The sequence below is a fragment of the Temnothorax longispinosus genome, chromosome 5, assembly GCF_030848805.1.
Source record: "Temnothorax longispinosus isolate EJ_2023e chromosome 5, Tlon_JGU_v1, whole genome shotgun sequence".
Taxonomy (NCBI): Eukaryota; Metazoa; Arthropoda; class Insecta; order Hymenoptera; family Formicidae; genus Temnothorax; species Temnothorax longispinosus.
The window spans coordinates 16,447,129-16,474,260 of record NC_092362.1 but is presented as its reverse complement, the minus strand read 5'-3'; the positions used below and the strand labels follow the sequence as shown (position 1 = coordinate 16,474,260).

The 27,132-nt window shown below is 39.8% G+C and overlaps 2 protein-coding genes and 1 non-coding gene across 3 annotated transcripts; 1 reads left to right on the top strand and 2 right to left on the bottom strand.

Moving 5' to 3' along the window:
* Positions 1 to 60: 60 nt before the first annotated feature.
* On the bottom strand, positions 61 to 26,966 carry LOC139813963 (muscle-specific protein 20). Its single transcript, XM_071779872.1, has 5 exons — positions 26,794 to 26,966; positions 15,573 to 15,654; positions 4,583 to 4,712; positions 839 to 959; positions 61 to 580 (listed from the first exon to the last, which is right to left on the bottom strand). The coding sequence occupies exons 1-5, from the start codon at positions 26,815 to 26,817 to the stop codon at positions 389 to 391; spliced, it is 549 nt and encodes a 182-aa protein (XP_071635973.1). The 5' UTR covers positions 26,818 to 26,966; the 3' UTR covers positions 61 to 388.
* On the bottom strand, positions 16,771 to 16,911 carry LOC139814015 (U4 spliceosomal RNA). The gene has a single exon (XR_011732314.1). It is a non-coding gene; the product is annotated as a U4 spliceosomal RNA (small nuclear RNA).
* Positions 19,409 to 23,565, top strand: LOC139813964 (myophilin). Its single transcript, XM_071779873.1, has 4 exons — positions 19,409 to 19,567; positions 22,471 to 22,670; positions 22,761 to 22,881; positions 23,279 to 23,565. Exons 1-4 carry the CDS (start codon positions 19,562 to 19,564, stop codon positions 23,456 to 23,458), a joined length of 507 nt encoding a protein of 168 aa, XP_071635974.1. The 5' UTR covers positions 19,409 to 19,561; the 3' UTR covers positions 23,459 to 23,565.
* Positions 26,967 to 27,132: the final 166 nt, after the last annotated feature.

Below are 27,132 nucleotides of genomic sequence, written 5' to 3'. Positions count from 1 at the left end.
TATCTCTAGTTGATAGTTGAGATGCACCGAGATAAAATATAAATAGAAGCCTTAATCCTCTCTCGATGCACTGTCGTATATTGATTACTTCATAAAATACATTTCGTTGGATACACTCGTTAGAAGTGGACGTGCTAAAGAACACAAAATAATTAATTTATGCGTTGATATTTATTCGCGTAATTTATCCTGCGCGACAAATATATTGACGACTTCTAATCATGAAAGAATTATAAAACTTGAATCGTTCTTTTACGAAAGCACAGAACATATAGTTAAACGTGAAACGTTCCTAATAACTTTACGTTACGGTGATATTCATTTAAAAGGGTCGTGTTATACAAACAGAATATTTCTAACGGCGATAAAAAAGTGTAAATTCTATGAATTATTTTCCAAGAAGTATTTTTCTCGTAGCCCCGAAGTTTTGTCCGGCTTGTGTAGCTCCCTTATTGGTACCAGCTTGCAGGCCGATGAGTCCCTCGCCAGCCCTCAACTGCTCCTCCGTGAAGGCCCTCTTGTTCTCCTCCGCTGGCTTCGGACCCAGCCAGGGACCACGCCATTCCGGATGCTTATATGTCTGTAAATTAGCATAAAGAATGCACATTTTCCTCTCTGATTACCTAATATAGTTAAAATGGTAAGACACAATCTTAAAGTACATGCTTAATTCACAGATATTAATTACTCCAGATTTGCAAAACAAGATTCTAAAAATTTATCATACATATTTATCCGAAACATCCTTCTTAAAGGAATCTTCAGATTTTCTAAATTCAATAAAGTATCAATTTAATATACAAATAACAAGATGACGAGGCTGTCGTTAATTAATTACCGTCCGTCCGATAGCGAAGATGGTATTCGTCACTTGAGCAATATTTTTACGTTCAATCAGGTCGACAGCTTGGAAGAGATCAACGTCGGGTACTCCATATTTCACACAGGCTTTCTGGAACCTGAAAAACAAATCAAAACACACACTTTTATTAATATAACCAAGTATATATACGTTACATAAATTCGATAGAGAGATGAAAGACGTTACATAGTTTCGCACGTTTTAATTTAATAAACGGAATATTTCTAAAAATTAACGCGAAAGAGACATCGAAGAATCCCTGCGATAAGGAGGAGTCGTGGGACACACCATGACGGCAAGTCCGAAGTTGGAGGGAAGACAAAGGCGGGGGAGAAACAAAAGAGAAGCATCCAACTCCTTTATACGGCTGTTCGCCTGGGCATCGCCTTGAGCTAGTGACGCGCTTCTATTGTTCGGTCTCTAATTATCGCCGCTTGGTAATTAACGGGTTGTGCGATACGCAACCGCCTGGGAGGTACGACAAGGCGATGGCCTTTGTTCTCCGCGCTGCAGAAATGACGTGTCGCGTGTGCCTGTTTAACAGGATAGCAGAATCACCCTCCGTTTCCAGCGTCGAAGACAATGTCGTCGCCTCGTCAATCACGCTTACCGCGAATGCATCGCTCTCGTAAACGCGAGATCATTTACACATAAAAAATACGAAAGTTCGCCTAATTCACGAAATTTACATTTGTCATTCTCACATATCGTCATTAATACTCACATCAGTTCGAATTTTTTTACCAAAGGCGATTCCAATCTTTCAATCTATACTAATCGCGCTTGCAGAAGAATAAAGATGATCCGTGAAAGACTGTAATGTTTTCAGCTTCGCGCCGGATGATAAACGTGGGATGTAAAGGCGGATGGAGTCGCGTCCGTAGCGTCGCGCGAGAAAGCACTTGACACGTGAGAAATATTTGGCATACGCGCTAAACATACCGTCGCGTATTTTAGCCTGCTCATTTTGATGTGTTCCTGACGCTTGACGCGTCTTCCGCATATGAGGCACTGAATAATGAAGCGTTTTATCTTGCGCGACGAGTGTCGTGGAGTTAAATCAATTCAAGAAGAGAGACGTGTCGTGTCGACCCTCTTAAACGAGACTTTACGTTTTCCAAGCTCGACGAGAGCATACGAAAAGGTACAAAATTTTAAATGTCTTTGTGATACGTCCTATACATTGTTCTATTATGGGAAGCTCTAACAAAGTGGAAATGCATACATAGTATTTTATATAGTAATACCAATTGCATTTAATTATAATTATGACTATATATTTATAAAAAAAAAAAAATATATATATAATCTATATATATTTATGTAACAAATGTAATATGTAATATACATTTCTTATATAATCATATATGAATAATTACATATTTAAAATTATACATTAAATAATTATTAGAAATAATATAAAATAATATAAAAGTCGCTGGTTTCGTACGTCTCGCGTAAGAGTCATGTCGGAAGAAGCGCGAGGGAAGAAAGACTAGAAATTTTAACAATAGACGTTTTATTGTTGTTCCCACAAAATAGCGGACTATTTCGTCAGAATCTATAGCTGCACTGCGTATCGATCAAGCGTGGACCTGTTGCACTCGTCAAGCAGAGAGCGTGAGGCAGGTCAGTGCTCACGAGCGGTCGGTCTATCAGAGCCGCATGAGGGGGCCTCGTCTCCGCGCCGGCCGCGCGGCACGCGAGCAGGTCCCTCCTCGCCGTGCAGCCGGTGCAGCGCAGCGGTACGCGTGATCTTACACGTTCCGCGAAGACGCGACGCGCGGTAGGTAGGTGGCCGGTGGGTATCGGCGGTGGTGGCGGTGGCGGCACAGCGGCGGCAACATATCCACCTTCACCGAGATCATACTGCTCGCGTAGAAAGGGAGTAACGCGGAGTGGCCGCGCTGCGCATCGTTCGCCCCACTACCTCGGGGACGCGCTCTTAAACATTCAAAACGCGCCAAACGCCCGAAGAAGCGCGACATGCGCACGGCAATGCGCCCGACGCCGACGGCGACGGCGACGGCGACGAGCGCGAGACAGTGCGCGGACGTGCGCGACGGGCGCGCGCGTCCCTCCCGTGGGAGGGAGGTGGTCGAGGTGGCCGAAAGAGAGATCGCCGCGTCCGCGGGAAACGCGCCTGCTAACGCTCCCTGCTCCCGACAGGCCGAAGGGAATAATCCCCGTTTGTCTCGAGCGAGATAAAAGGGGGAGAATGCGGAAAAGCGCAGGGCCACCCGAGGGTGCGCTTCTTTTTGCGCTGTCCTAAAATCACCTCCTCGTAGGCAAATACTTCATCAGGATTGTAGCAATGCGCTACAGGCGTTCGACTCGGATATCCTATTTTCGGGTTGCGAACCGGCCACGTCATAGATATAGCTAAACGATTGCCTACATATATATACATATATATATATTGTCGCGAAAAACGTACGACGCAAAAAGCTTAAGAATAAAGGGATATTTAATTCCCGGGAAGAAAGGAGTACTGTATACGTAATAAACTTTATGACGTACGGAAACTGCGACTGACAATTAAAAATTCTTGCGACGAGCTGTCAGTAAAAAGTTTTGATTTTCCAGACTGATCATTAATCGATTAAATTGTAATGTATTAAGCTTTTTTATGCGTTTATAATTCGAAGGATATTGATGTATGGAAGAAGAGCACGAGGAGCGTGATATAACGACGTAAAGATTCGCGGTTTTCTATTATCCGCGCATTCGGCAACGAACTACGCTACGTGTCTACAGTCTACATATATCTATCGATGTTTTCACTTTCATCGCGCTTCAATCTATAGTCGATGGTCCCGACCTCAGACTTTGTCGGTTCTCGGCTGCCAGGCGAGCAGGACGCACCAGGAGCCGGGGATCCGCCGTCGCCGGGGCGTTTCGCGCCCAATCGCCCCGGCCGGGCCCCGGCGATATTGCGCGACTCTCGAAACTCGGGCGAGTCGCGCGAGGGTCAACAATCTCTCGACTCGCGACGACGGTCGTTGATCGGCGTTGTCGATACTCCGCAGTCGAGGAATTGACGCAAAACACTGTCGATTGCGTAAAGTCGACGACGGATTAGGGAACCAGGAACGCGCAGAAGGCGCGTCGGCGGCGGAGAGCGGAGACGCGGGAGACTTCGCCGTGAGGAAATTATTCGCTTCGAGTCTCTCGCGGTCATGGAATATCTTACATTAAGAAAGAAAAAATATTGAACTTAAAAAAATAAATAACCGATAGCAATCGGTATCAATAATATAGTAAATTAATAATTAGAAATACGAACAAATTAAATAATCAATTTGATAATTCTATGTTATTGAGTATCTCTTAACAACTCATTATTGACAAGTTTATAACGAAACTAATATCATCTCAGTCAGGTTCAAATTTAAATAAATGTTAATTATTTATAGAACATTTATGTCAATTTCTACCAATATACGCAGATTAATTTACTTTCGATTTACTTTAATTTCGGTTTAACTCACGTTTTATCTTTTCTTAGTTCTAAGAATTAGAAAAAGATAAAAAGTAAATAAAACCGAGATTAAAGTTAATCTGCATTGATAGAAATGAAGATTAATGGGTAATACAATCTTATTTTGTTGTTATTATTACATTACGGTTCTTTCATATGGTGTATTTACTCTTTAAATAATTTCTCATATTTTTTTGAACGGGTTTACTGTTTTCAATTCATTGTAACGCGATACTCACTGATTAAGATTATCCATCATCTTGTAATCCCCACCGGATGTATTGATCTTGGAGATCAGGCCGGGCTGCAATTTGTTCATGAGCATGCAGAGCAGAACGCCATCCCTCAGAGCGTCTTCATAACTCACGCCTGTAAAAAAACGTGCCAAATATGTACATTACATTTCATCGTTTAAAATGAGTATAATTTTTATAACTGAAGAGAAACATATCATGAGCAACCAGTTGTACGATTTAGATGCGATAAAAAATGATTAGACCGTCAGTTCAAAACATTGCCTCAACAGGTATGCAAAAGAATAATTGGAGGGGTAAAAACCACAGTGATGTAAGTCAAATTTTTAAAAATATTTTTTCATGTGCATAGATGCAATTTATATATTGTATAGAGTGCATCTATGCACGCGAAAAAAAATTTAAAAAAATTTGACTTACACCACTATGATTTTTACCTTTCCAATTATAGACGAGTTATTTATACGGCAGTGCAATCTCTCGAAATTTAATTATCATGTCATAAGATAGTCAGAGATACTTAATAAATGTCGTCTTGATCACAGATGGGCGCGAAATATTTCTCTCAGAATCTCGAGGAAGATCTCTAGCAAAGATTTACGAGAGAAAGATCTGAAAGCCTGGTATGTTTTATTTACATTTAGCGCATTAAAGACGTCGCGCTTATCGGCCGCATTGCCCGCATTTACACGGAGAAAGCCTCGAGAGAAAAGGAGAGCGATTTCGCCCGATGGCGAAAAGAATGCTGATGACCACGGCGGCACCAGGATTGCAGAAGCGACATTCGCCCTTCCCGCGGCCGTCGCCGAAAATCACGCGCGGTTTCAGGACAGGAGGGCCAGGGGCTTGCGCGATAGAGCCGCAGCGACGAGCTTTGATTTTCGCGCGGTGAATCCGGCGGTGTTTTATCAACGTCGAACGCGGCCACGTGCCTTCCCTCTGCCATCGGCCATTTTTTCGCTCGATACACCGCGCGCTGAGTGGATACCCACCACCCCTTCTACCGTCCGTCGTGCCCCTCCTTGTCGTGAGAGCCAACCCGCCCAGTCGGGGGAAGAGAGAGAGAGAGAGAGAGAGAGAGAGAGAGAGAGAGAGAGATCGAACGGATTCACCGCGAAATAATAACCGCGAACGAGAGACCGGGTCGGATATGTGCAACCAGCGCTCGCTCATGGCGCCCCATTATGCCAAGAGGCGAGCCAAGGGGGCATGGCATTTTTTGTCACGTCGGACGAAGAATCAGGAAAGGCCGGTCGCGTCTTGCGGGCGCGCGCACTTTTTGCTCGCTTTGATCGGCAGGAGCATCGGCGCCGCGCGCCGCCGCCGCCGTCGGCGTCTTCCCCGTCGGTGGCCGGCGGCCTCCGGCGCGACCGGGCGTCTCGCCGCGACGCGATGCGCGGCCCGTCGCCATTCGAAAGACACAACGCGTCTCGGGCTCCTAGGGGCGCAGCCCGCCGCAGGAGCCGTGCGTTACCGCGTCGAGCTGTCATTGCGTTTTTTTTGCCGCTGCCTCCCTCCAACCACCCACCCCCCGTCCCCACCCCTCACGTCAACGATACAACCAGTGTATCGATGTATCCAATCTATCGGCGCGCGACGCTGCCGCCGGCCGCCGGCCGCCGGCCGCCCGCGCCGCTCCCACCATCGCCGCGGCAAATTGTATCGACGCGCGGCATCCCGAAGCAACAGTTGGCATAACCCCACCCTCCTCCCATTACCCTCGCGCGTTTTCCAATAACCGTGGGAATAAGAATGGATTGGACGTTAATCGCATCAGTGCGTCTCTCTCCGATTCTCTCGTCTCTGTCACTTAAATTAACAAAAGCACGCAGACGCGGAATCGCTAATGAACCCGCAAGATCTGGGTCTTGTCAGAGATCGGAATACAGAAATATATTGTCGCACTCGTCGTAATAATTCAGATAAGATGCGATAATGAAGTTTGCACACAGATAACTTGGATCTTCTTGTTTAATTTGTTTTAGCATTTGAAAAGATACTTTAACGTGTCAGAAATTGCAAAGCGGAAGTAATCCGATAAGAGTGTACGAGGACTAGAACAAAAATTAAGTCAATGTGTTCCACAGAATTACGAGTAATGAGAAAGCTGTGCACAGTTCACGCTTTTGCTTTAATCTTCTGGATGCCTTCTGTCGCGGTGTGTAAATTTACGCGAGGATATCAACGTAATTTCTCATTTACGCTTTACTCTTGATTTATATATTTTCTATGTATCATAGTTCTATGTATCATTTAACGTTCAGATTTGAAGTACGTTCTTGCAAGAATTCTTCAGAAAACTTGAAAGAAAAAAACTTTTTCTATTTCTAATTTGATAGAAAATTATGCTGCATATACATGTATTAATAGAGAAACTATATCATTAAGAGTCCGAAGCTTTTTACAGCTCTGCGAGCCTGGCGATATCAAAACGAAAGATTTTGCAGGAATGTATGTATTTATTAAAAAATCTCGAGAATAAAAAAACAACAATGACCCTCTCAACAATATGTGACAAATAAAACGTTCGTCGTTACGATCTGATGAAAGACTTTCTTCGTTAATTAAGAAATTTAGAGGATTTTCGGGCGGGAGGACACGTGCCAACTGTCTAAAAGACTACTAGCCTGATCCTGCAAGGACGACGCGTCACGTGGTTTTGAGTTGGTGGGGATCGCGCTAAAACGCCTACCCCGAAATCTGCTCGCCTAGTACGCGGCTGGTCGTATACTTGAATTCTCGATTGACGAGCCATCGACAGGCGATTGGTTCTGGATAGTCCGTCGCAACCCCGATCAGAGCTAATTATGTCGCGATGCTGAAAGCGGCGATTAGGATCATCGCTATTAAATTTCGATACGATCCGAATTTAAAATTTCCGAAGACGCGCGTGCTATTTTTTTTTCTTCCTGGGAATGCCCCTGATGATCATCCCGCTTAATTAATACTCGCTTTTTTGGGACAGTTTCTATAGAAGAGAGAATTGATCGGAAGAGAAGAACGAGACCTGTTGCTCGTTTTGTGTAGCGCGGACGGTTCGGTTGGTATCAGGGACGTATTACGCGCTTCTCACACGTTTGCGTTTCCGCTTCCCCCGGACCACCCGTTTCGCTTCACTCGAGTCTCGCGTTCTTCGGGAACCTTATCCTTAGGGACGCCCACAGTTTCCTCTCGGACCAGACGCGCACGAAGCGAACGCCGAATAGCCAGAGGATAACTCGATATAATACGAAATGTAATTAAAATGTAAACCCGATTATCCGGTGAATAGAATGCAATTTTCGCAGACGTTTTTTTCTTCGCCAAATGTATAATTTGACGTGTCTAACGAAATTACGTCAAATTTTATCGATATTGCTGATAGATAATTTTATTAGTGAGGCATAGTGCACGTTTTGTCTTCCAAGAATGTAATTACGAGAACGGTCAATTAATTTAAAGTAGAATTCTAATCGACAACAGTCCTATTAAAAAATGATGATAAATTACAAAAGCAAGTAATTTTAATTAGTGAGAAATTTCTTTACGTTTTTACGCAGTAAGCATCTCATTTATATCAATATTATCGAAAAGATGTTATTTTTCTTTCTCTCTCTTTCTCTCTTTCTCTTAGCCTCAAGATTATTTTCGTAAATACACATATCTTGCAGAAATCTTGAAGAATTTTAGATTAAGACACGAGAAAGGTGTGCGAAGTGTTTCGACATATAAGCAGACGCGATACGTTTTTATTATTCCACGGGGCGAATTTCACGCTGTACGAGTGTACGGCGCCTCCGCTTTTCCACGATATCCAGGCAGCATCCGGCCGGCGTTCTCTTCGAACAAACAAATACGCGCCGGTGCGCGCGGGCCGGCTGTCCCGCCGGGGAATAAACAAGCGTGACATGCTGATAGGTTCCTGGTAGTGTCGAAACGCGGTGAGATGTCGTAAACCCGAGAAGATGACAGAAAATCGATAGCGGGTCGCCTTCGCGGGCCGTCCGTCCGTCGCGGCATCGACGCCCCGTCTTCGCGTACCGTTTTTCTTCCCGCGGACGGCCCGCGCGTGATGCTGGCCTGGTCGTTTTCAGATGCCGTGCGTCTTCCTGCTGTCTTCGGGAAAAAATCCCGGAATGCAACAAATATGTATCGGCGAATCGGGACTATTCCCGCGGGTGATACTATCCTGCTACGTTGACACGTCACGGTCGTCATGTTGGGAGGATTTGACGTGAAATCGATGGGCACGCCTCCGATACGTCCCATTGCCCTCCGCGGCTGTCGCGATTCTTTTTTAACGCCGCCGATGATTAATCGAAACATTCCGGCGTTCGGGATACGGATACCGAGAGAGAGAGATTTCACATTAGGGAACGTGCACGCCAAATTGCGAATATGCTAATGAACGGCCGTCGACTTCTATCACGTAAAATGTGTAAGGTAGCGATAATGTTGACGATATCAGTCGTCAGCGTTATCGTTTGGACGTCGGGAGACGGGAATTTGCTGTCTATGCTTTGGCAATTATTTTAATTACTACTTAATTCTTTATTGTGCTTAATTACCGGCGCGGCGAGAAATCTAGCTTGCGAGAATCTAGCTCAATTTCTCGTGTATAGTTAGCTATATTTCTATCTCGTATAATGACTAATTCTTTCGAATCTGTTACGTAAAGTTTAAATCGCATTACACGACGTTTCTCGCGACTCGTTATTTCGTAAATAGATTTGACAGCTTATTCCGGACGGAGGAAGATTCATCGGAGAGAAAAAGACGCGACGAGCGCGCTTGCGTCACCGTCGTATCGATTAAATGTCAGACTCATGTCATAAAGACGTCACAGGCACGGTTTTCACCAGGACAACATCCTGCGCTTGAATTTACGACCGCCAACGTGGCAACAGGTCTCGCGGGAACGCCGTTGTACGCAGAATCCGAGATTCCCGCCGCCCGCCGCTTTCCTGATAATAAATCCCGAAGCAAGAATTTATCGCCATTAAGATGTATTCGCTCTTCATCTTCCATCAACTTATTTTTTTATCCATTCGAGCCATTTCAACGCATGAAACGCGTTTCAATTAAGATTAAAACGTATAACAGCTTTTAAGCCGTGATCAGACTACGGATTGGGATTGAGATTGGATTGAAATTTAATCAATCAGAATAAAGAAAACTAACTTCAAGTTTAGTGAACTTTGCTCTAATTGGTCAAATTTCAATCCCAATCCGTAGTCTGATCACGGCTTTAGAGCATTTTCTGACAATTAGAGAAATTAACGTAAATATATAAATTAGATTTAACCCTAGACAGACTCACTTATTTTTCTCATACGTGAATGACTCACTGGGGTAATACGTTACCCCAAACTTGTACCGCGTGTATAATATTTCCAGAATGTTCTTAGAAAACTTTATAATAGATAATTTTGTTTGTTGTTTAATAGGGAAGACGATAGTAGTCATCAATTTGCGGTAGTAAAAAAAAAACAGTAAAAAAATTTCGAAAACAAAACAAAGAACCAAAAATTTGGCTGAAATAATGCGAATTTGAATTTCGCGTGGGGTAACGTATTACCCCAGTGAGTCTGTCTAGGGTTAAAAAAATACATATATAAAATAGATTTAAAAAATATATAAATTGCTGTCGTAAATGGAATATAATAATTATCAAGCGTTTAATTTCCAGCGACTGGAAATATAAGTATAAATATACGGAATAAGTTATGAAGGGAATGAAAATAAATCGAAACAAAAACGAGATGCTCGACTACTTTTAGCCTGCATTCGTTTATTCCCAGATTTTATTTTTCTAATAGCTCTCCTAATGTGAATAAACGAATGGAAGCTTATAGAGTTGCAGTTTCCAGCCGTTACTGGATTCGCGTTAACGTTTTACATTGATCGCCAACGCGAGAAAAGCCACGCAGGTGACAATACACGTCCCCATGGTCGCGTAACCCGTTCGCTCCCTCTCCCACCCCCTCGGCGCACGCGTGCGCCAGCATTACCTATAACTCGCGACGAACCACCTGTTGATCGCGCGACGCTCGTAAATCTAGCTCGGGGCTGTAATCCTGGTAGGCTCGTCTCGGAATGACGTCATTGACGATCTCTTGACGGACAACTGACACTCGCGGCCCATCCTCGAGTGATCGGCCGCCCCCCGTCGCTCGTCGCCCGGTGATTTCTTTCCGTATATCGAAGGAATTCTCCTTACAACCTCCCTGCGCCCCCCAACCCCTCGGCCTTTCGCCGGGGATTCTCGCGACGCGCGCGAAAAGAGCTTATCAGGGTCCTCCGCGCGGAATGGTACAACGCGTATCCATCCCCATAAATTCATCTACTGCTCGGCGTTGCTCCCCTAGTAGGTGCGAGCTTCCGTGACGTCACGCCGCGTCATATGACGAGAACATGGTCGATGATGTTCAATGATCGCGCCCAACTCGAAAGGAACAACTCACGCGGTCACCCGCGGTCGAGGAGTTGAATGAGGGCGAGGCGAGAGGAAGGGTGTAGGTGTAAGGTCGTAATTTAGCGAATCGACCCGTCGGCGACGGGTTGCTCTGGCGGGACACCCTATAAATCCCTCAAACGTCTGCTGGTGCCCTGGTGCACCCGAGCGACTTGCGCCACCGTGACGGACGGATGACTGACGTTTCTTCTGTTTTGGAAACGTCGCACGTATTATCGCAGCGTTTAAGCAATGTTCACATCGATACAAATCGCGAATGAGATTATCCCGAGTAGAGGGGAGGCTGTCGCGTTGCAGCTTTGCGCGAGAATGAGTTATCTCAGCGGACAGCAATTCCGAGCAAATCAAACTTAAACGGCGCCCCGCGCTACCCAGTTACATGCGTAACTCAATCTCGCGCGATATCGTCTACATAATCACGAAGATACTGTGACATTATGTTGCAACCCTTCCGGTACGAAAGACGAACCTCCGGATTGTTCGGATAGATAAAATTCTGAGAATGGAATTTCGCATCCGCTTTGGAAGAGCGTTGGTCACTTAAACGCCGTTCGAGTAAAGTACCGCAAACACGGGTGATAATTATTGCGAAAGAGGGAGAGGTGAGACGAAAGAAGGAGAGGTGACACATAAACTAGTAGCGCAAGGTACGTCCATCCGGAGTGCCGTATGCGGCCCTGGTACGCCAGCGTCCCTACGACGTAACATGATGTACAGATGACGGTAAATCAATACGCATCGTCGACTATCGACCCTAATGTTCGGGGGGTAGTAACGTAAGCCACGAGAAAAATAAGTGAATTTGTCGACAACGACATCGAGACCGGCGCGATGGAACACATGTTTGCCAGAACATGCTATCAATACGTACGCAATGATAAATAAATTCTGAATGTGTGTCACGCGAGATATTTGATGAAATATCAAACTGATATCAGCACAAGAGCTTTTTTGCATGCACGTAATGAGTTTTGGTAATGCAAAAACACGAACGTTTCCAGCTGCTCGCGATCGTTTCCCTGACATTAAATTGATTAACGTAAATCCCTTTCTTCATCAACATGCATGAAGATTGATTATTAATTTATTTTCAACTTGTATTTTTGCTCCGTAAAGAAATATCGAAATATCATTTTATCCGCGATCAATGACAAAAATTTAAATGTTAAATACAAATATAAACAATAAATAAAAAGTGAATTGATTGTATAAGTACAAAGATGTATAAATACAAAAAAGCCTTTAGATAATTTTTTTTCATTAATAAGATATGCAGCGTATATATCCTGTTAAACTCCTAGAGTCTAGAATATGACTCGATTCTCCCCGAGATACGTGTCGATTATTAATATTCAAGACGAGTCGCGACAAAGTCGTTAATATGATATTTCGCGATCGAGACCCGTCAGACAAGGATCGTGCCAAGCATGCCTCGCGAGCTTCCGGGAGCAGGCTACCATCCGTATTTGGAAGTCCCGTGGGATACCTTGAAATTTCCATCAAATCCTTGCTGGGCGTGCATCAGGATTCCAGTGTCTAGGACGGGTCAGGAGCGGCGAGAGGAACGTGATTGCGCCACGACCGTTTAAGTTCAATTTTAAACGAGTCAATAACATCAAAAGCTTCGACTATCCGGCTCGCATCCTCGCGTAGAGCTCGAACGTGAACTCTGACGTAACGTATATACCGCCATTGTGATCCGGACCACCCCTAGACACGTTTCGTTCAAGATGGGGGCTCGAAGATGAATACCGAATACGTTCTCAAAGCACCAGAGCAGCAGGAAGAAGATGAAATGGCATAAACTGTCATTTCTTTAGGAATAGATAGAAACGATAGAAAGGATATTAGATAATAATATCAATCGACCGTCATTTTATATCTTTGTGTCCGATAATAGATGAAATTTCTGCGTTAAACTAATTCTGTCTTCTCTAATGAGTAATTCTGCGGCACGGCTTATTATTTCGTGACAGTTTATTTCTTAATTCGTAAGATTTATAGATTTTATGAAAAATTTATTTAGACTGTCGCGGAAAGTTAAATGTATCGCAAAGTTTTCTTTATCGACATCAATCTGGAGACGGGATTGGATTTCTTTTTTTACACTCGATCTCGTGCGCATCCGACAGGTACGCTCAAGGTTCGCGGACACCAGGCTGCCACTCGTTCAAGAGAGCTTTCTTGCGGGCCTACGGGGGGGACCCCCACTTAGATGGTCGTAGGTACCGAAGGTTTCCTAGTGGGGATTAATCATGTGCCCGAGTGGGGGTGGTTTCGTCGTTTGGCCACCTCCACCGCGTCCTCGGCACAACCAGGATGACAGTCATAGGTGGAGGCTCGTTAAATCTAAACATTCGACATAATCAGCATTATCGGGTGCATCTCCGAGTTCCCGCCCGCTCGGAGATCTCGGCGAACGCGACGGAAACGAGATCCGCGTTTGCGGTAGCCGGTCGATGAACGCCCGCGACAAGCTCTCGCGATAGTTCACGAAGCAGCGAGAAATTCGTCGAACTTGGTTGAAAACTTATCGAGCTTATGATGGAAAATATTCTCTTTCGATTCGCGTTTGTTTAAATGCGCTGGAAATATTATTAAATTCATTATTTAATGATTTTTTGATAATACTTAATTTTAATAGAGAGACAAAGTGACAATTATCGTAGTCTTATTATAGTAACAAGTTACAAAATTATTTTTCTACTGTGCTTTATAAAGTATACATAATAAATATAATATATAATAAATAAAATTTTACGTTATTTATAACTTTACGTTACTGATAAAGCATGCAATAACCGTTAATTTAAGAAACAAAGTCTTTTTTTAATTAATGACAGACTGAAGAGTTCCCTCGTTTCTCTCTTTCTTTCTCTCTCTCTCTCTCGCTCTCTCTCTCTCTCTCTCTCTCTCTCTCTCTTTCTCTCTCTCTCTTTCTTTCGTAACAATTTAATTTTATTTCTTTATACGTATCGAGAATAACACTTCATTTACGGAATATTAATTAAAAGCGCTTTATATCGAATATATTAAATGGCGTTATGAAGAACGATATGTTGACGATTAAGACACCGATTTCGTCCAAGATTTTAGGATATACGACCTTTGAACCACTTATCAGACTACATTCATCTTATTCAATACTATTCGTATATAGGTGAGAAACGAGTGGAAAGAGTAAATGAAGCCGCGCAAACGTACGTGAAGTAATGCCGATTGCGTCGACGCCTGGCGTGTTTGTCGCAACAGGGGTGTATGTCGAATCGAGGGTTGTCCGCCGAGGCATGCTCGATAGGGTGGCTCGCAATGACGTAACAAAGCGCGCGTTTTGCCAGGCGAGTATAACGCGACAGGAGGGTGAAACTACCCCTGATGGTTCGGACAGAGTTCAGTAATCTCGTTATCTCGTAAAAATAGTTGACACGATATTCGGCGTATAGGCCCTTCTCTCCCACGCTCAGTTTTTATTCAAGCAACATAATTCTATAAAGACTTGTTGCAACTCGAAAACGAGTCTCGTATACTCATTAATGAATTTTGTACGAATTATAAGAAATAAATTAAAATCGTAAACATACAATTGCTATAATTAGAGGTATAAGTATTTCTCTTTTACGAATATTAATAAAATACAATTCAAATACAATTCACGAATATCAATGAAATACAATTGAGTTTTATGTGCAAATTGCATTTACACATTTGTGATTACTTCTTTAAATAGCTTGACGAGTTCACTTACGACAATTATACATGTAACGTGCGAGTTTGAACGTTCAATTCAAACATTATTACGGTACGTTTCACACTGCAGCTGCGCCGTCAGATATTTGAAATCAATATCGTTCTGCATGGCGCGTGTCTCGTCGCCGCGATTGCATTTTCGATCATATGACAGGTGTACTATACGGGGGAACTGACCTCGACAAAGCTTAACCTTTGCGACGTCACGCGGCCTGACATTTGTATCCGGCAATTATGTGATTCTAGTTAGATAACGACATATGCTTCCATCCCTTTAGCTGAGCGTCACCCCCACGGGGATGAAAACATCGAAACGCTTTCGGATTCGCGTCACCCACGTGGAACAGGAGTTTATATGCGTTCGTATAATAGAGCCATTAAATGTGTATGGCCTTTATATAAGAGTGTCGACTTTATTCACTTTTAGTGGAAAAAAACATGTTAGAATATATACATATTTAAAAAATTATTTCACAAACGCGCTATTTATTTTTTATCCCAAAAAAGTGTGATAAACGGTCGATTATTCAATAATTCATTTCTTTCCACAAATGTAATTATAAGATTATATTATTTCGAATTCGTAATAGATAAAACTTAAAAGGCATGTCGTTTGTTGGTGAAATATTACTAATATTTCACTACGAAAATATACGTATTTGATTGAAAGATTTATAAATTGCATGTATAAATACGAAACGACGTGCATACTAGACAGACATTTCTCTCATTAAGATGAGATATTATATTAATTAAATTATTTTAGGAGCTCACCTGGTGGAAATCTTTGGCCAATTACAGTCTCCATCCATTGTTGGGCTTCAGCTTCTTGGCTCGCTTCGCGCTTGCCAGCAACCTGCGATTAGAAAGAAACTTACGATTAGAACAGGTAAGTTACAAATTTATTTCAAAAAGAAATGTATTATATTAGAAGTTTATATTCTGAATATTTATATTAGAAGTATAATATAGTATAATATGTTTATATTAGAAGTATAATATATTGACGAGGATAAACGATGACCTAGTGATAGTTGGCACAATTGAGACAAGAGAGATGAATGTTATTTATTTTATATTTTTCTCGCGTAAACATTTTATTTTAGCCAAGAAATCTGACGTTCTATTTTACGTATAGACAAAAATATTTTTTAGTGAGAAAAGCAAGAATTTATTTTTCCCCTCAATATTATTATTTTATTTTTTCTAATAAATAATAGAAAATGACAGTTAAATAATTATTAATAAAATTTGTTGGATAAGTATCGCGATATCAAGATAGTTAATCTATTATAATCAAATATTTATTATTAATTTGTTATTAATTATTTAATATTAATTTATTGACATATATAACGTTTTATAAACAATTAAACTTTCATTTCATCCGGCTATAATTGGCAAATATTCATCGTGACGATTCGACCATTGGTTTTAGTCGTTTACTAGACGACGTCAAGACGTTTTATATTATTAAATAATAATTTATTATTATAACGTTACAGTTATGTTGCGAATATTATCGTTATACTTTAATTTTTCTGTAACAGATGCAGCTAATAAAATTATCTATTAAGAATTAAGATATAAGGTAACGAAGGAAATTATTTTATTTTTATTGAAAAAAACTTTTTAATTAGCTTTATTATTATTATTAAATTAATATATGTGTTTCATTTTATTTTAAATTTTGTTTTGATGATAAAGATTATATTTAAATATTAAAAAGAAACACGTAACTAAATACATAAAAATAGAAAAAATAATATCAGGATGTGAAACGAAGGAATATGACAAAAATTCTCAATAGGCTAAAGCTATTTCTTTACCTATTGAAGAAAGGACATTTGGCCGTAACGAACCCGGAGGGGTGAGAAGGGATCGGGTGCCATAACAATAAGAAGAAGGAAGGACAGGAGAGTTTTTAAGATCTAGTCTGAAAAAATATTTTATGTTTAAATTCAGTTAACAGTTTCCGCAGAAACTTTCAAAAATTGCCGTAGCCGATGGTATTTCACATCGTCATGGCGGGGTATTGGTAAAAGTTTTCAACTAGCAATAATCGCACCTCAGTAGAACTTCATTGGTTACGATATCGCCACTGCGCAAAGCTGACGAGAGCTCCCGCCGGCCGCCTATTCATAGTAGTTGTGATGTGATTTTAAACACGAGAAAATTATCCCTGTCGCACTCCGCGTAGCGGCCGCTTTCCGAACTAACGGGCCGGTCGCCGAAATGATGCGGTCGATCTTGCGGCGGGCGGCGCACTGGACTCGCTCGTCCATTCCACATGTATAAAATTTACCATTGTTAACGGATAATTTAAACGTCGGGCCAACCGGGTATTTGCAAGAAAATATATCCGAACAGGATCGCATGACGGCAGGAGGTTACGCGCCCGAGAACGCGCGCGCGTTTCAACGGCGCGGTGCCGTCTGGCTCTCGACATCATTATCTTTCACCACGTTGTGCTCTCTTTCTTTCTCTTTCTCTCCCCAGTATCACGTTATCGCGATATAATTTTCCAATGTCTTACGCAGAATTGTTTAATGTTTTATAAAATATTAAGATAAATAAAAGTTCTTGGAGTAACGTTACGATAAAATTATAATGCTATTAAATTCTTAATAAACTTACATGTGCAATCATAATAATGTTAACAATTATAAAATATTAACAATTATTGTGTTGTACTATGTAATTAATTAAGATTTTAGCGTTGACTGCCTTTTGCATTCTCGAGTTAGAGCCGACTCCAATAGGTATACCAACATCAGTATACTTTGACATTACATGAAACGAAATATAAACTGAACGCAATATGCATACGCCACTTCAATAATCGCAGAATATTTGATAATAATTCGTAAAAAATGAAAAGTAATCTTGCAAAGTAAAACTATTTTATCCAATAAAAGATAAGGTTATTTTTTATTATCTAGTGTCTTCGTTTTCTCAAATATCCGTTATGTTTTGTACATTTATTATCACGTCAATGTTCAGGGATTTCTAAAATGTCTCACGAAACGGATTATTTGTTCTGAAGAGATTATCGACGACGTGCCATTTGTTATCGCGTTTCGTTACGTAACATTTCGCATAGACGGACAGCATCGATCGCTCCAGACGTCTACGCAGATCCGTTGCGTTACGATAAACTTGGAAACAGCGACGATTGACGAAATCTAAACTCAGCGGTGGCATCACCCTTCAAAGTGGCCGGAGTCCAGAAATTACAACGTTTACGTATCGGCGTTTCCGTCTGGCGAATGTCCACGTATGTTAAACGTATGCGGCAAATTGCACCCACTTGTTCGAATTTTTCCGCTTCACAGAAATATTCTATTTTATGACGAACTCGTCAGAAATCGCGAGCGATATTTCGTAATGCGCTACTTTGAGTTGCTTCTTATCATATTTTACTATTTAGATGAACCGATTGACAAAAAATAAATAAATGTCTTTTTCTTATTTATTTCAAATTAGGTGATAATGTCCGTAAAAGTATCTCAAGTCGCTTTTTAAAATAAAAAACAATTCTTTAAATTTTTTTTAGAGTATATTTTTCGTTCCGTTGCTCTTTGCACGTGTTAATTGTAAGCTTGTATAATTGTAAACGCATGAACAAGCCTCACGGCTAATGCACGACCTAGATCGAGCACGATAGTACCAGTCATATGAATTTACGAATCGTTGAACTGACCCTTTATGCGTTTTAAACTGTTTATCAATTAAATCGCGAACACTAAAGTCAAATATTTCAGATTAAACACTCGTAGAGCACGCCGTATATGTGTACTAAAAATAGAACGCGGCATCAGATACCATGCAGCTGTCAGTAAGAAAACTTCCTCACTGATTTGTCAAATCTCACGAAATTCTGCTAAAAGTAGCTTTTAAACGAAAAAGAAATTCGCCACTTATATACTGAGATAAAAAATTGTTAATCCCAAGAAATATTTAGTCCGATACGTTCAACTAAACATTTTAGTTAGTTAACTAAATATTAGCTGTTTCAACAATTTATTTAGTTTCTTTAAACAAGAATTAATTAATTCAACTAATGTTTAGTTAACTAACTAAAATGTTTAGTTGAACGTATTGGACTAAATATTTCTTGGGATTAACAATTTTTTTTTCTCAGTGTAGGTACATATAAATGCATATTACTCTCTAAATTAATTTTATACATGAAATAAATTTACTCATATTTATATATAAAATGCACTTTTGTTTAATTAAATTCATAACTTATTCATATTTTTAACAAGTATCACGCATTTTATTGCGCGCAAGATTTTATCATCTAGAAAATACGAATTAAATTATATTTATCTAGTTTTCAATTATCGTTCCTCTTTATGTTTGTTCGTACCAGGATTTTCGTTCATCGTTATTTTGTTGTTGCCGTGCTTTTAGTGTCTGTTATAAAATACGTATTATAAAATACGATGCATGTGCAATGCGCCGAGATGTCTTTCCCGCGCATCTATTTGAAAGCAAACCATAATTTAATTTAGGGTCACGCCGCGTTCTGTAAGTAGGGCCGGTGTCAAGATCTGGTTACGAGCGGGGGTGTGGGAATACCCAACTGAAAACTGGGCAACGAGCCAAAGGCACTTAAATATCGGCGGAGGGGATGACGCCATATAGCGTCGCGACGCGCGGCGTCCGATTTAGTTTCTACTCGACATCATCGAAGTTTCAAAGTCACACGCAATCCGGAAAAGTCACCGTCGTCGAGGAAACAACGCAGCGAAAGAATGCCGGTACGTTTTCCCCTGAGGAAAGCCCTGAGCGAGCGAGACGCTGATCCTTTTTGCGCTCCGGTGATAATTAATCGCGAGCCCATTCTGGCACAACGTTTCCAGTGAAAAATTCATGCGTTTTAATAAATATCTATGTTTTTTATACAAATAAAATGCATATAGCATACGACTTGACATACGAGAAAAAGTGAAAATCACGAAAGAGCTTTTGTATCTTTTTTTATGTTTGTAAAAAGAAACAATTAACAACAATTAATATTAACAATTAACATTCTATAACGTTGTCTGCATAAAAAGATAAACAATCTACATACGATACATATCTGTCAAATATCTTATAGTGGATATGAATTATAAGGATTTTTATTGTTTAGTTATAACAGTTACTGTCGCTCAAGAGTAATGTATGACTTCTACAGTATTTATAACTGTGATTCAATTTACTGTGATACACATCGTTTTACGTCAGTGCTCTTCTTTGATGTATGTCTTTCTCCTCTACATCCGGTGTATTTATATCCCAACATAAATAACGTTATGCAACGCAGACTTTTCGATGTTATCCCAAGAAGCTATGGAACCAAAACACATTTAGAGAATATTGATGGGTAGCTTAACAATAAGTGTCTCAATAAATGGGTGTGGCCTCGGGGATTATTTGCTTATAAAGAAGCTTAGTAACTATCTTTGTTTCTCTTGCGTTAAGGAGAGAAATTGCAATGTTGTTTGATCCTTTTAAATTCTTAATTACTGTCAACATAAAAATTATTTGAGTTTAATAATATTAATCATCTGTCAGTTATGATAATCCGTTTCATCCAAAACATAAAAAAGTGCTGCGTTGCACGCATTTATAAATCGGAAGCAGCAATTTATCAAAATACTCGCCGGTTTAGAAATTTACATAATTTTTTCTTCTTGTTTTCAATATTAGATATATTGTTATCATTTATTTCTTGGTTTGACTGCCCTCGTTTGTCATCTCCATGTTTGAATTAATCGTTGCAGCCTTGTTTCGTATCGTAATTTATTGCATATAAGTGGCTGTGGAGATTTATGGAATCTCGCGTGCACGTAATTCCTGAATCTCATCCGCTACGCGGCACACTCGATTGCAATATCCAATTCATGCGCGGAGGCGACACGCCGCGATGCGTCTCCGGCACAGGTGCGCGGTTTGATCTGTTGCCAACCAATTCGCTGGAGATGCGAATTGTACGTGGGCCCATCCAATTTAATTTTAAATTTAGTGAGCGGTCGTCGTACGTCACGTTCGCGAAACGTCCTCGGAAACAGCGAGGCCGCTCCCGCGTACGAGCGGAAGCCGCTCCCCTTGAAAATGGATCTTAAAATACCACCCCGAGTGGATGCGACGAGAAACACGTTGCCGCGGCTGTATCTGACACTTCGCAGATAAGAAATTGGAAATTCTAAGCGACGTATATAGCGAATTCGAAAATATTACTGTCAATGCCATGACCAAAAATTCACTTTTTGCCAGAACACTCTGGATATGATTCGCGTTATATTTAATCTGTTGATGCAATCCTTAAAAAAAGAAAAGAAAAATATGCCTTCGTCGTTCGACACTCGTTTAACATCTTCAGTCCCGATTTTATAATTCAAAACTAATTATTACTGTCCGCAATATTGTTACATTGCTATTATTTCTAACGAACATAATACTTATTGTTACACTGAAAGTTACTATCTTAAATGCGCGTTTATCGTATAATTGTAAACGACTTGCGCAATGTATCATTGTGAATCACGCGCTCAATTAGAACCAATTAAAGTCGCCTTCATTATATTCGGACCAGTGTGCGCGGCGTGTGTCTTGGCTGAGTTCATGTGCCGAGATATAGATACCTGCGCAGCTGCATAAATGAAACGAAAGCTGTTCCTAGAGCCACGATGGCGATGTTATTAGAAAACTTGCACAATTCCATTGTATATCAGCGGTATGCGGTATCCAAACAACGCCGTCGCCCCGTCCCAAAATATCGCACGGTTGAGCGATTCGCGGAGCCGCGAAACAATCACGACGGTGTTTATCGTGCGGTTTCAAATCCGCGGCTTTTCAGGGTTAATTTTACTATAAATAGTGATTTATAGCTTCGACCGAGGGATGCCAGGTCTCGTTTGCGTCAGGCAGCTGTTCGAATCATAAATCGTCTCATGTGAACATTAAGGAATTTCGAAAGCGCGCGAAAGCCATTAAAATGCCCGTTATCCGTTTCTCGTGAAACATTTGCCGTGAAATTGTTGCGAAATTTATGCACCTGATTAAAGTGCAACTAATTATAGGCTTATGCAAAGCTATATGTCATTTTCATCTCTAACGCAAAGTTCTAATGCATATATAATAACATTATTCGTCAGGAAAAAAAAATATATATATATAATAATATATTTTTCTGTAAAGACTTTCTTTCGTATCGAGCCATTCAGGATAATCCATTGTTTGCATGAATCAAGATTTCAACTCATAAACTTAAATTATATGGACCTACACGAAACAGATGTTTGATAGTTTAACACCGCTTTGCCAGTTTTCATAAACGCCAAGACATCGGTCGCCGTATTTTATTTTCGATGTTGGACTTTACACGGGTAATCCTACACCACTCACTGCGATCTATTTCTGATACAGCCATTTTTAAGACAACCAGAAAACGCTTATGATGTTCACATATATACATATATATATATATATATATATACAGACGCGATCCGCGTGGGAATGCATTTTACAGTAAATTTTTGCAATGCGATAAAAGACGATGTTGAAAATAGTCGCATTGATGTCAGTGTATGTGTGAGAGAGAAAAAGACAAAGAGAGAGAGAGAGAGAGAGAGATAAAGCTAATTTATATCTATAATTATATCATATCTTCTTTCAGGCTCGTAATAAAGAACAAGAAGCCGAGATCCTCGCCTGGATCGAAGCTGTGTTAGGCGAGAAGCTCCCGCCAGGAAACTACGAGGACATTTTGCGGGACGGTGTGATCCTTTGCAATTTAATCAACAAACTTGCACCCGGATCGGTCAAGAAAATTCAATCTAAGGGCACCAATTTCCAGCTTATGGAAAACATTCAAAGGTGAGCGAAAGCGAACTATTTTTTTTTATCTTATTTTGCATACCGATTTTTGTGTAACTCTGTCTATATTTCTATTTTCAATATGTATAGATTCCAAGCGGCGATCAAAAACTACGGTGTCCCGCAAGAGGAAATTTTCCAGACTGCGGATCTCTTTGAAAGACGTAACATCCCTCAAGTCACCCTCTGCCTGTACGCCCTAGGCAGAATCGTGAGTAGTTTACGATAATACTTTGATTAATCAACTATTGACAAGGTCGTAATCATTAGAGATTAAAGATATCTATCATTCTCACAACATATCTCTTGTAACATGACATAAAATAGATAAATAATTTTTTTAATAAAGCAAATTTTTTTATATTAAAAAAACTACATTTTTAGAAAATATTATCAGTTTTTAAAATTTAGAATACTCGGCGATATACTTTTCTCACATCTAAAATATGGAAAATAATAGAGGCTTTTATACGAGGAAAAAATTGAAATCTTCTGTTTGACAGATGTCAAGTCAGCACAGCACAGGCATACATTTGCCACAGTTCATTTACAGTTCTCATTGTTAATAAATATTTGTGAAATTTAATTAGGATAAATTTTTGTAACAGACGCAGAAACATGACTGGAACGGGCCAAGATTAGGACCGAAGATGGCGGACGAGAACAAGAGAACCTTTACCGAGGATCAGCTTCGTGCTAGCGAGGGCCAACTGAATCTTCAAATGGGATACAATAAGGGTGCCAGCCAGGCTGGTCATGGTGGTTTTGGAAATGTTCGACATATGTAAATTGTTTTTTATAGAAAATAATTAACACACATCTGTATCTTATACGTCTACAATGACTGGTTAGACTATCGAACACGGAGTATGATACAATAAAAACATTGAAATAAGCCGCATTTTTTTAACCGCGCGTATTAAATGTGTGTATGTGAGAGAATAAAAAAATTACGCTTTTGAAGTATATTTCAAATTCATGAGTTCGCGTAAAAAATCGCAAATAACATCTACCTATTTTTGTTGTCGTCGATTATTATTTTCAAAAATGAGATCGAACAATTTATGTTGATACTTCTCTCTGTTATAAAAGTAATCTTTTCTTCTACTTTGTCACGGATACATACGCATCTCTGTAGTATTTATCATTAACTTTTTATTATCTTTTTCTAGTCGACTTTAGATATCTGTGTTTAACAGTTAATTTATTATATTAATTATTTTCTTATTCTTTCTATATCAAATATTAATAATGTAGCGATATTAATTATTAACCCTCTATTTAGTCACGGAAGAATATATTTTTTATATGAATTCATAACAATTGTAGTTTGCATGTAAGTGTAAGTACATACTCTATCATTTCTGATATCGTAAAGGAGCGCTTTATATTTCGTGAAAAATTCTACTTTCCTTTATATATATACTTATACATGATATATTATCACCTACACAAACAACTTTTATACACGATTACACGCGAGTTTCATGTTAAATACACGGTACTATACAAATACACAAGTAAATATATAATACACACGTATGTCGATTTCAAAATAAAATATTACATTAACGTAACAAAACGTGTTAAACAAAATGTAGGCATTAAAAACACAAACTAAAAGTTAAAACATACAATCATTTATTATATGTTTAAATATGTGTAATTAGACATACACGTATACACGCAAACTACACGATGCGTACATACACATGACATATACACGCAATGCAACATTATTATATAATATTTATACAATAGTCAAAAAATCCAACCTATTTATAAATTTAGAATATTTAGAAATAATTTTTAAGTTTTACACAATATGATAAACCAGCTTTACCTGCATGATATTTTGCATTACATGATTTCAAATTATATCATAAATCCGTATCTATGTTGTAAATTAAACTTTGTAAACGTCCTACACTTATTTTTTCTTTGATAAATTAATACATCAAATTATCAGGACCACCATTAGTATTATTATACCACTATTATATCATTATCATTATTCGAATTGTATATGTACACAATATATTAATAAATGAATCAATATACCTACATCTTTCAGAAAATTATGTTATTTTTTGTAATTTTTATCCTATTATTATCTCATTAATTTATGTAATCTCGTGGAAATAAAAGTTATCATTGTTCTGAAATAAGTGTGTGATGTGGAAACGTGTAGGCTATGAATAATTTTTTGAAATTTATGCTAATGGTACGAGGGATTATAAGACAAACAAATGTAACGAGGAAACTGTCTTAGAAATACCGACATTGCAATTTGAGACTAAGCCAATCTCATGCAATATTCCTGATAATCCTTTCGCTCATATGCTAGCAATAAAGTTAATCGTGAGACACAATCTCGGATCGATATATGTCACTGAGGAGATTTGCAATTATTATTTGAAAATGTAATGGTTTACAAATAACAAGTACCAGCTGCGATATAAAGAATTTAGAATGTTGATGAAAACCGACGTATCTTTTGTATATCTTATGTACGTTTTACATTTTACGATAAAAATATCGATTACTAGAAAGAAATATGGTTGGAGAGCGGTATATCGAATCGACGGAAAATTTTCTTGCCTTACGCCGCGGTCTATCTTCCATCGCAGCGTCACGTCATGCTTATCTTCGCACCCACGCGAGTATAAAAATATCTACTAATGTTTGTAAATAAATCGGGAACTCGCGACACGTCATCCGCGACACGCTTTTCTGGGTTTTTCGTGGAAGCTAATGAGCGTGCGCGCGTGTTTCTGGCACGGTAAAATTTAATTCCTATAACTTTTGCTTTCCTTGGCAAATCCGAGTGCCTTTCGGTTTATTTCTGGATCGCCGTGGCACACGCGGCGACCGTTGCTGGACCCGGGTCACGGAATGTCACTTTATTTCAAAACGGAACCGACGTTATCGTGAGAAAGGAATTCTTACGTGTTTCAGTTTCTTGTTATCAATTAATAGTACATTACTAGTATTTCAAAAGAGTTTTTATTATCATGTAATTATTATTACTATACGCTTTTACCGCATTATTAATTATATATACTATAACGCGCGATTCACATAGTGTTGCATAAAGATTTGCTTACTCTGAAATTTGATACCAGAAAACGATTGCAATGCGCTCATCTCAATTTTATCGTTCGATACTTACTTTCGAAAATTATTTGCTTGCTTAAAGGAAGCATGATCGACGATAAATTTCCGTTGATGATTCATAACGTTAAAAGCGTATTCTGAATTAAGAGCGCCTTAATGCGCGAATCGACGGAAGTCTCGTATAAGATTGACGTATGAGTCAGAGCTTCGAAATAGAAAAGCTGCTTCAAATTTTCAGAAGGTGTTAAAAATATATTATAAGAGCAGTATATCGAGGAATCTTGTTTACGCGATGTGCGATTTTATGAAATTTTTCCCTCGCAAGATGAGATGAGACGAAATTAATTGTATTAATTAATTTTCACCGCACGTTTTTAAGCCTACCTTGATTTGTTACGCACGCACAGTTTACTTATATTTCAGAAGAATAAAGAGAAGAACAAATCTTTTTCAAGTTTTCCTAATATTTTTCCGTAATTTTCTCTCTCATAACTTTAATCTTATTAATATTCGTGCTATTATTTTACACAGAAGTACTCTATTGTCATTTACGTTATCACACAATGTACGCTCATGTTTTCAAGCAAAGTTTAAAACGCATCTATAAAAGCAACATGTAAAAATCGTGATATCGTGATATAGCTCAACATAAAATTAATTAATTTCACGTAAATCATTATAATTAATACAGATATGTATAACGTGGGACTTTTGTAATACATATTTTAATTGAATGCCAAGCATTTAACAATTTGTAAACAGAGCTTCTTTAATTTAAGAAACAACTGCACATGTGTGTGTGTGTCGTAGAATATTACAATATTAATTGCAAAATGATATTCAGATTCACAATATAATTTATGAAATAAAATTCATGTGTCTCCAGTAATAAAATAATAATTGCGAATTGGAATCGAAAATCAGACACGATTAGAGAGAAGGGAGACGCAGCGATACGACGCCCTGTTTATCGTGGTCCGATTTCGAGAAATGACGCGTCACTTACCTGCCAGAGTGGGCGTCCAGGCATGGCGGATCCGCGTAACTCAGGTCTCTCTCTCTTTCTCTCTCTCTCTCTCTCTCTTGTCTCGGGCCTCCTCACCGGAAAATTATTTTCCTCGCGTCGTTGCGCAGAGCCTTCCCGCCGCAAGCTCAAGCTCAAGCACAAAAAGTGCGCTCCACGGCGGCCGCGCTGCGTATATATGCATGACAGGTGCGCGTACGTGTTGGTGGAACGTGGGGGCGCTTCTATATATGGATCACTTACTCACCACTTACTCCAGATTTAAGCGCGGTCCATTGGGGGTGTCTACGAGGAGGGCCGGGGGCGGGAGGACATCGCGCG

Excerpts from the sequence above, each read along its gene's own strand:
- LOC139813964 (XM_071779873.1), top strand. Across the intron at positions 22,671-22,760 it reads CTTATGGAAAACATTCAAAG|ATTCCAAGCGGCGATCAAAA; the intron begins GTGAGCGAAAGC and ends CAATATGTATAG. Across the intron at positions 22,882-23,278 it reads TGTACGCCCTAGGCAGAATC|ACGCAGAAACATGACTGGAA; the intron begins GTGAGTAGTTTA and ends TTTTTGTAACAG.
- LOC139813963 (XM_071779872.1), bottom strand. The coding sequence starts at position 26,817 with ATGCCTGGACGCCCACTCTGGCAG. Across the intron at positions 15,655-26,793 it reads CTGGACGCCCACTCTGGCAG|GTTGCTGGCAAGCGCGAAGC; the intron begins GTAAGTGACGCG and ends TTCTAATCGCAG. Across the intron at positions 581-838 it reads TCTTCGCTATCGGACGGACG|ACATATAAGCATCCGGAATG; the intron begins GTAATTAATTAA and ends GCTAATTTACAG.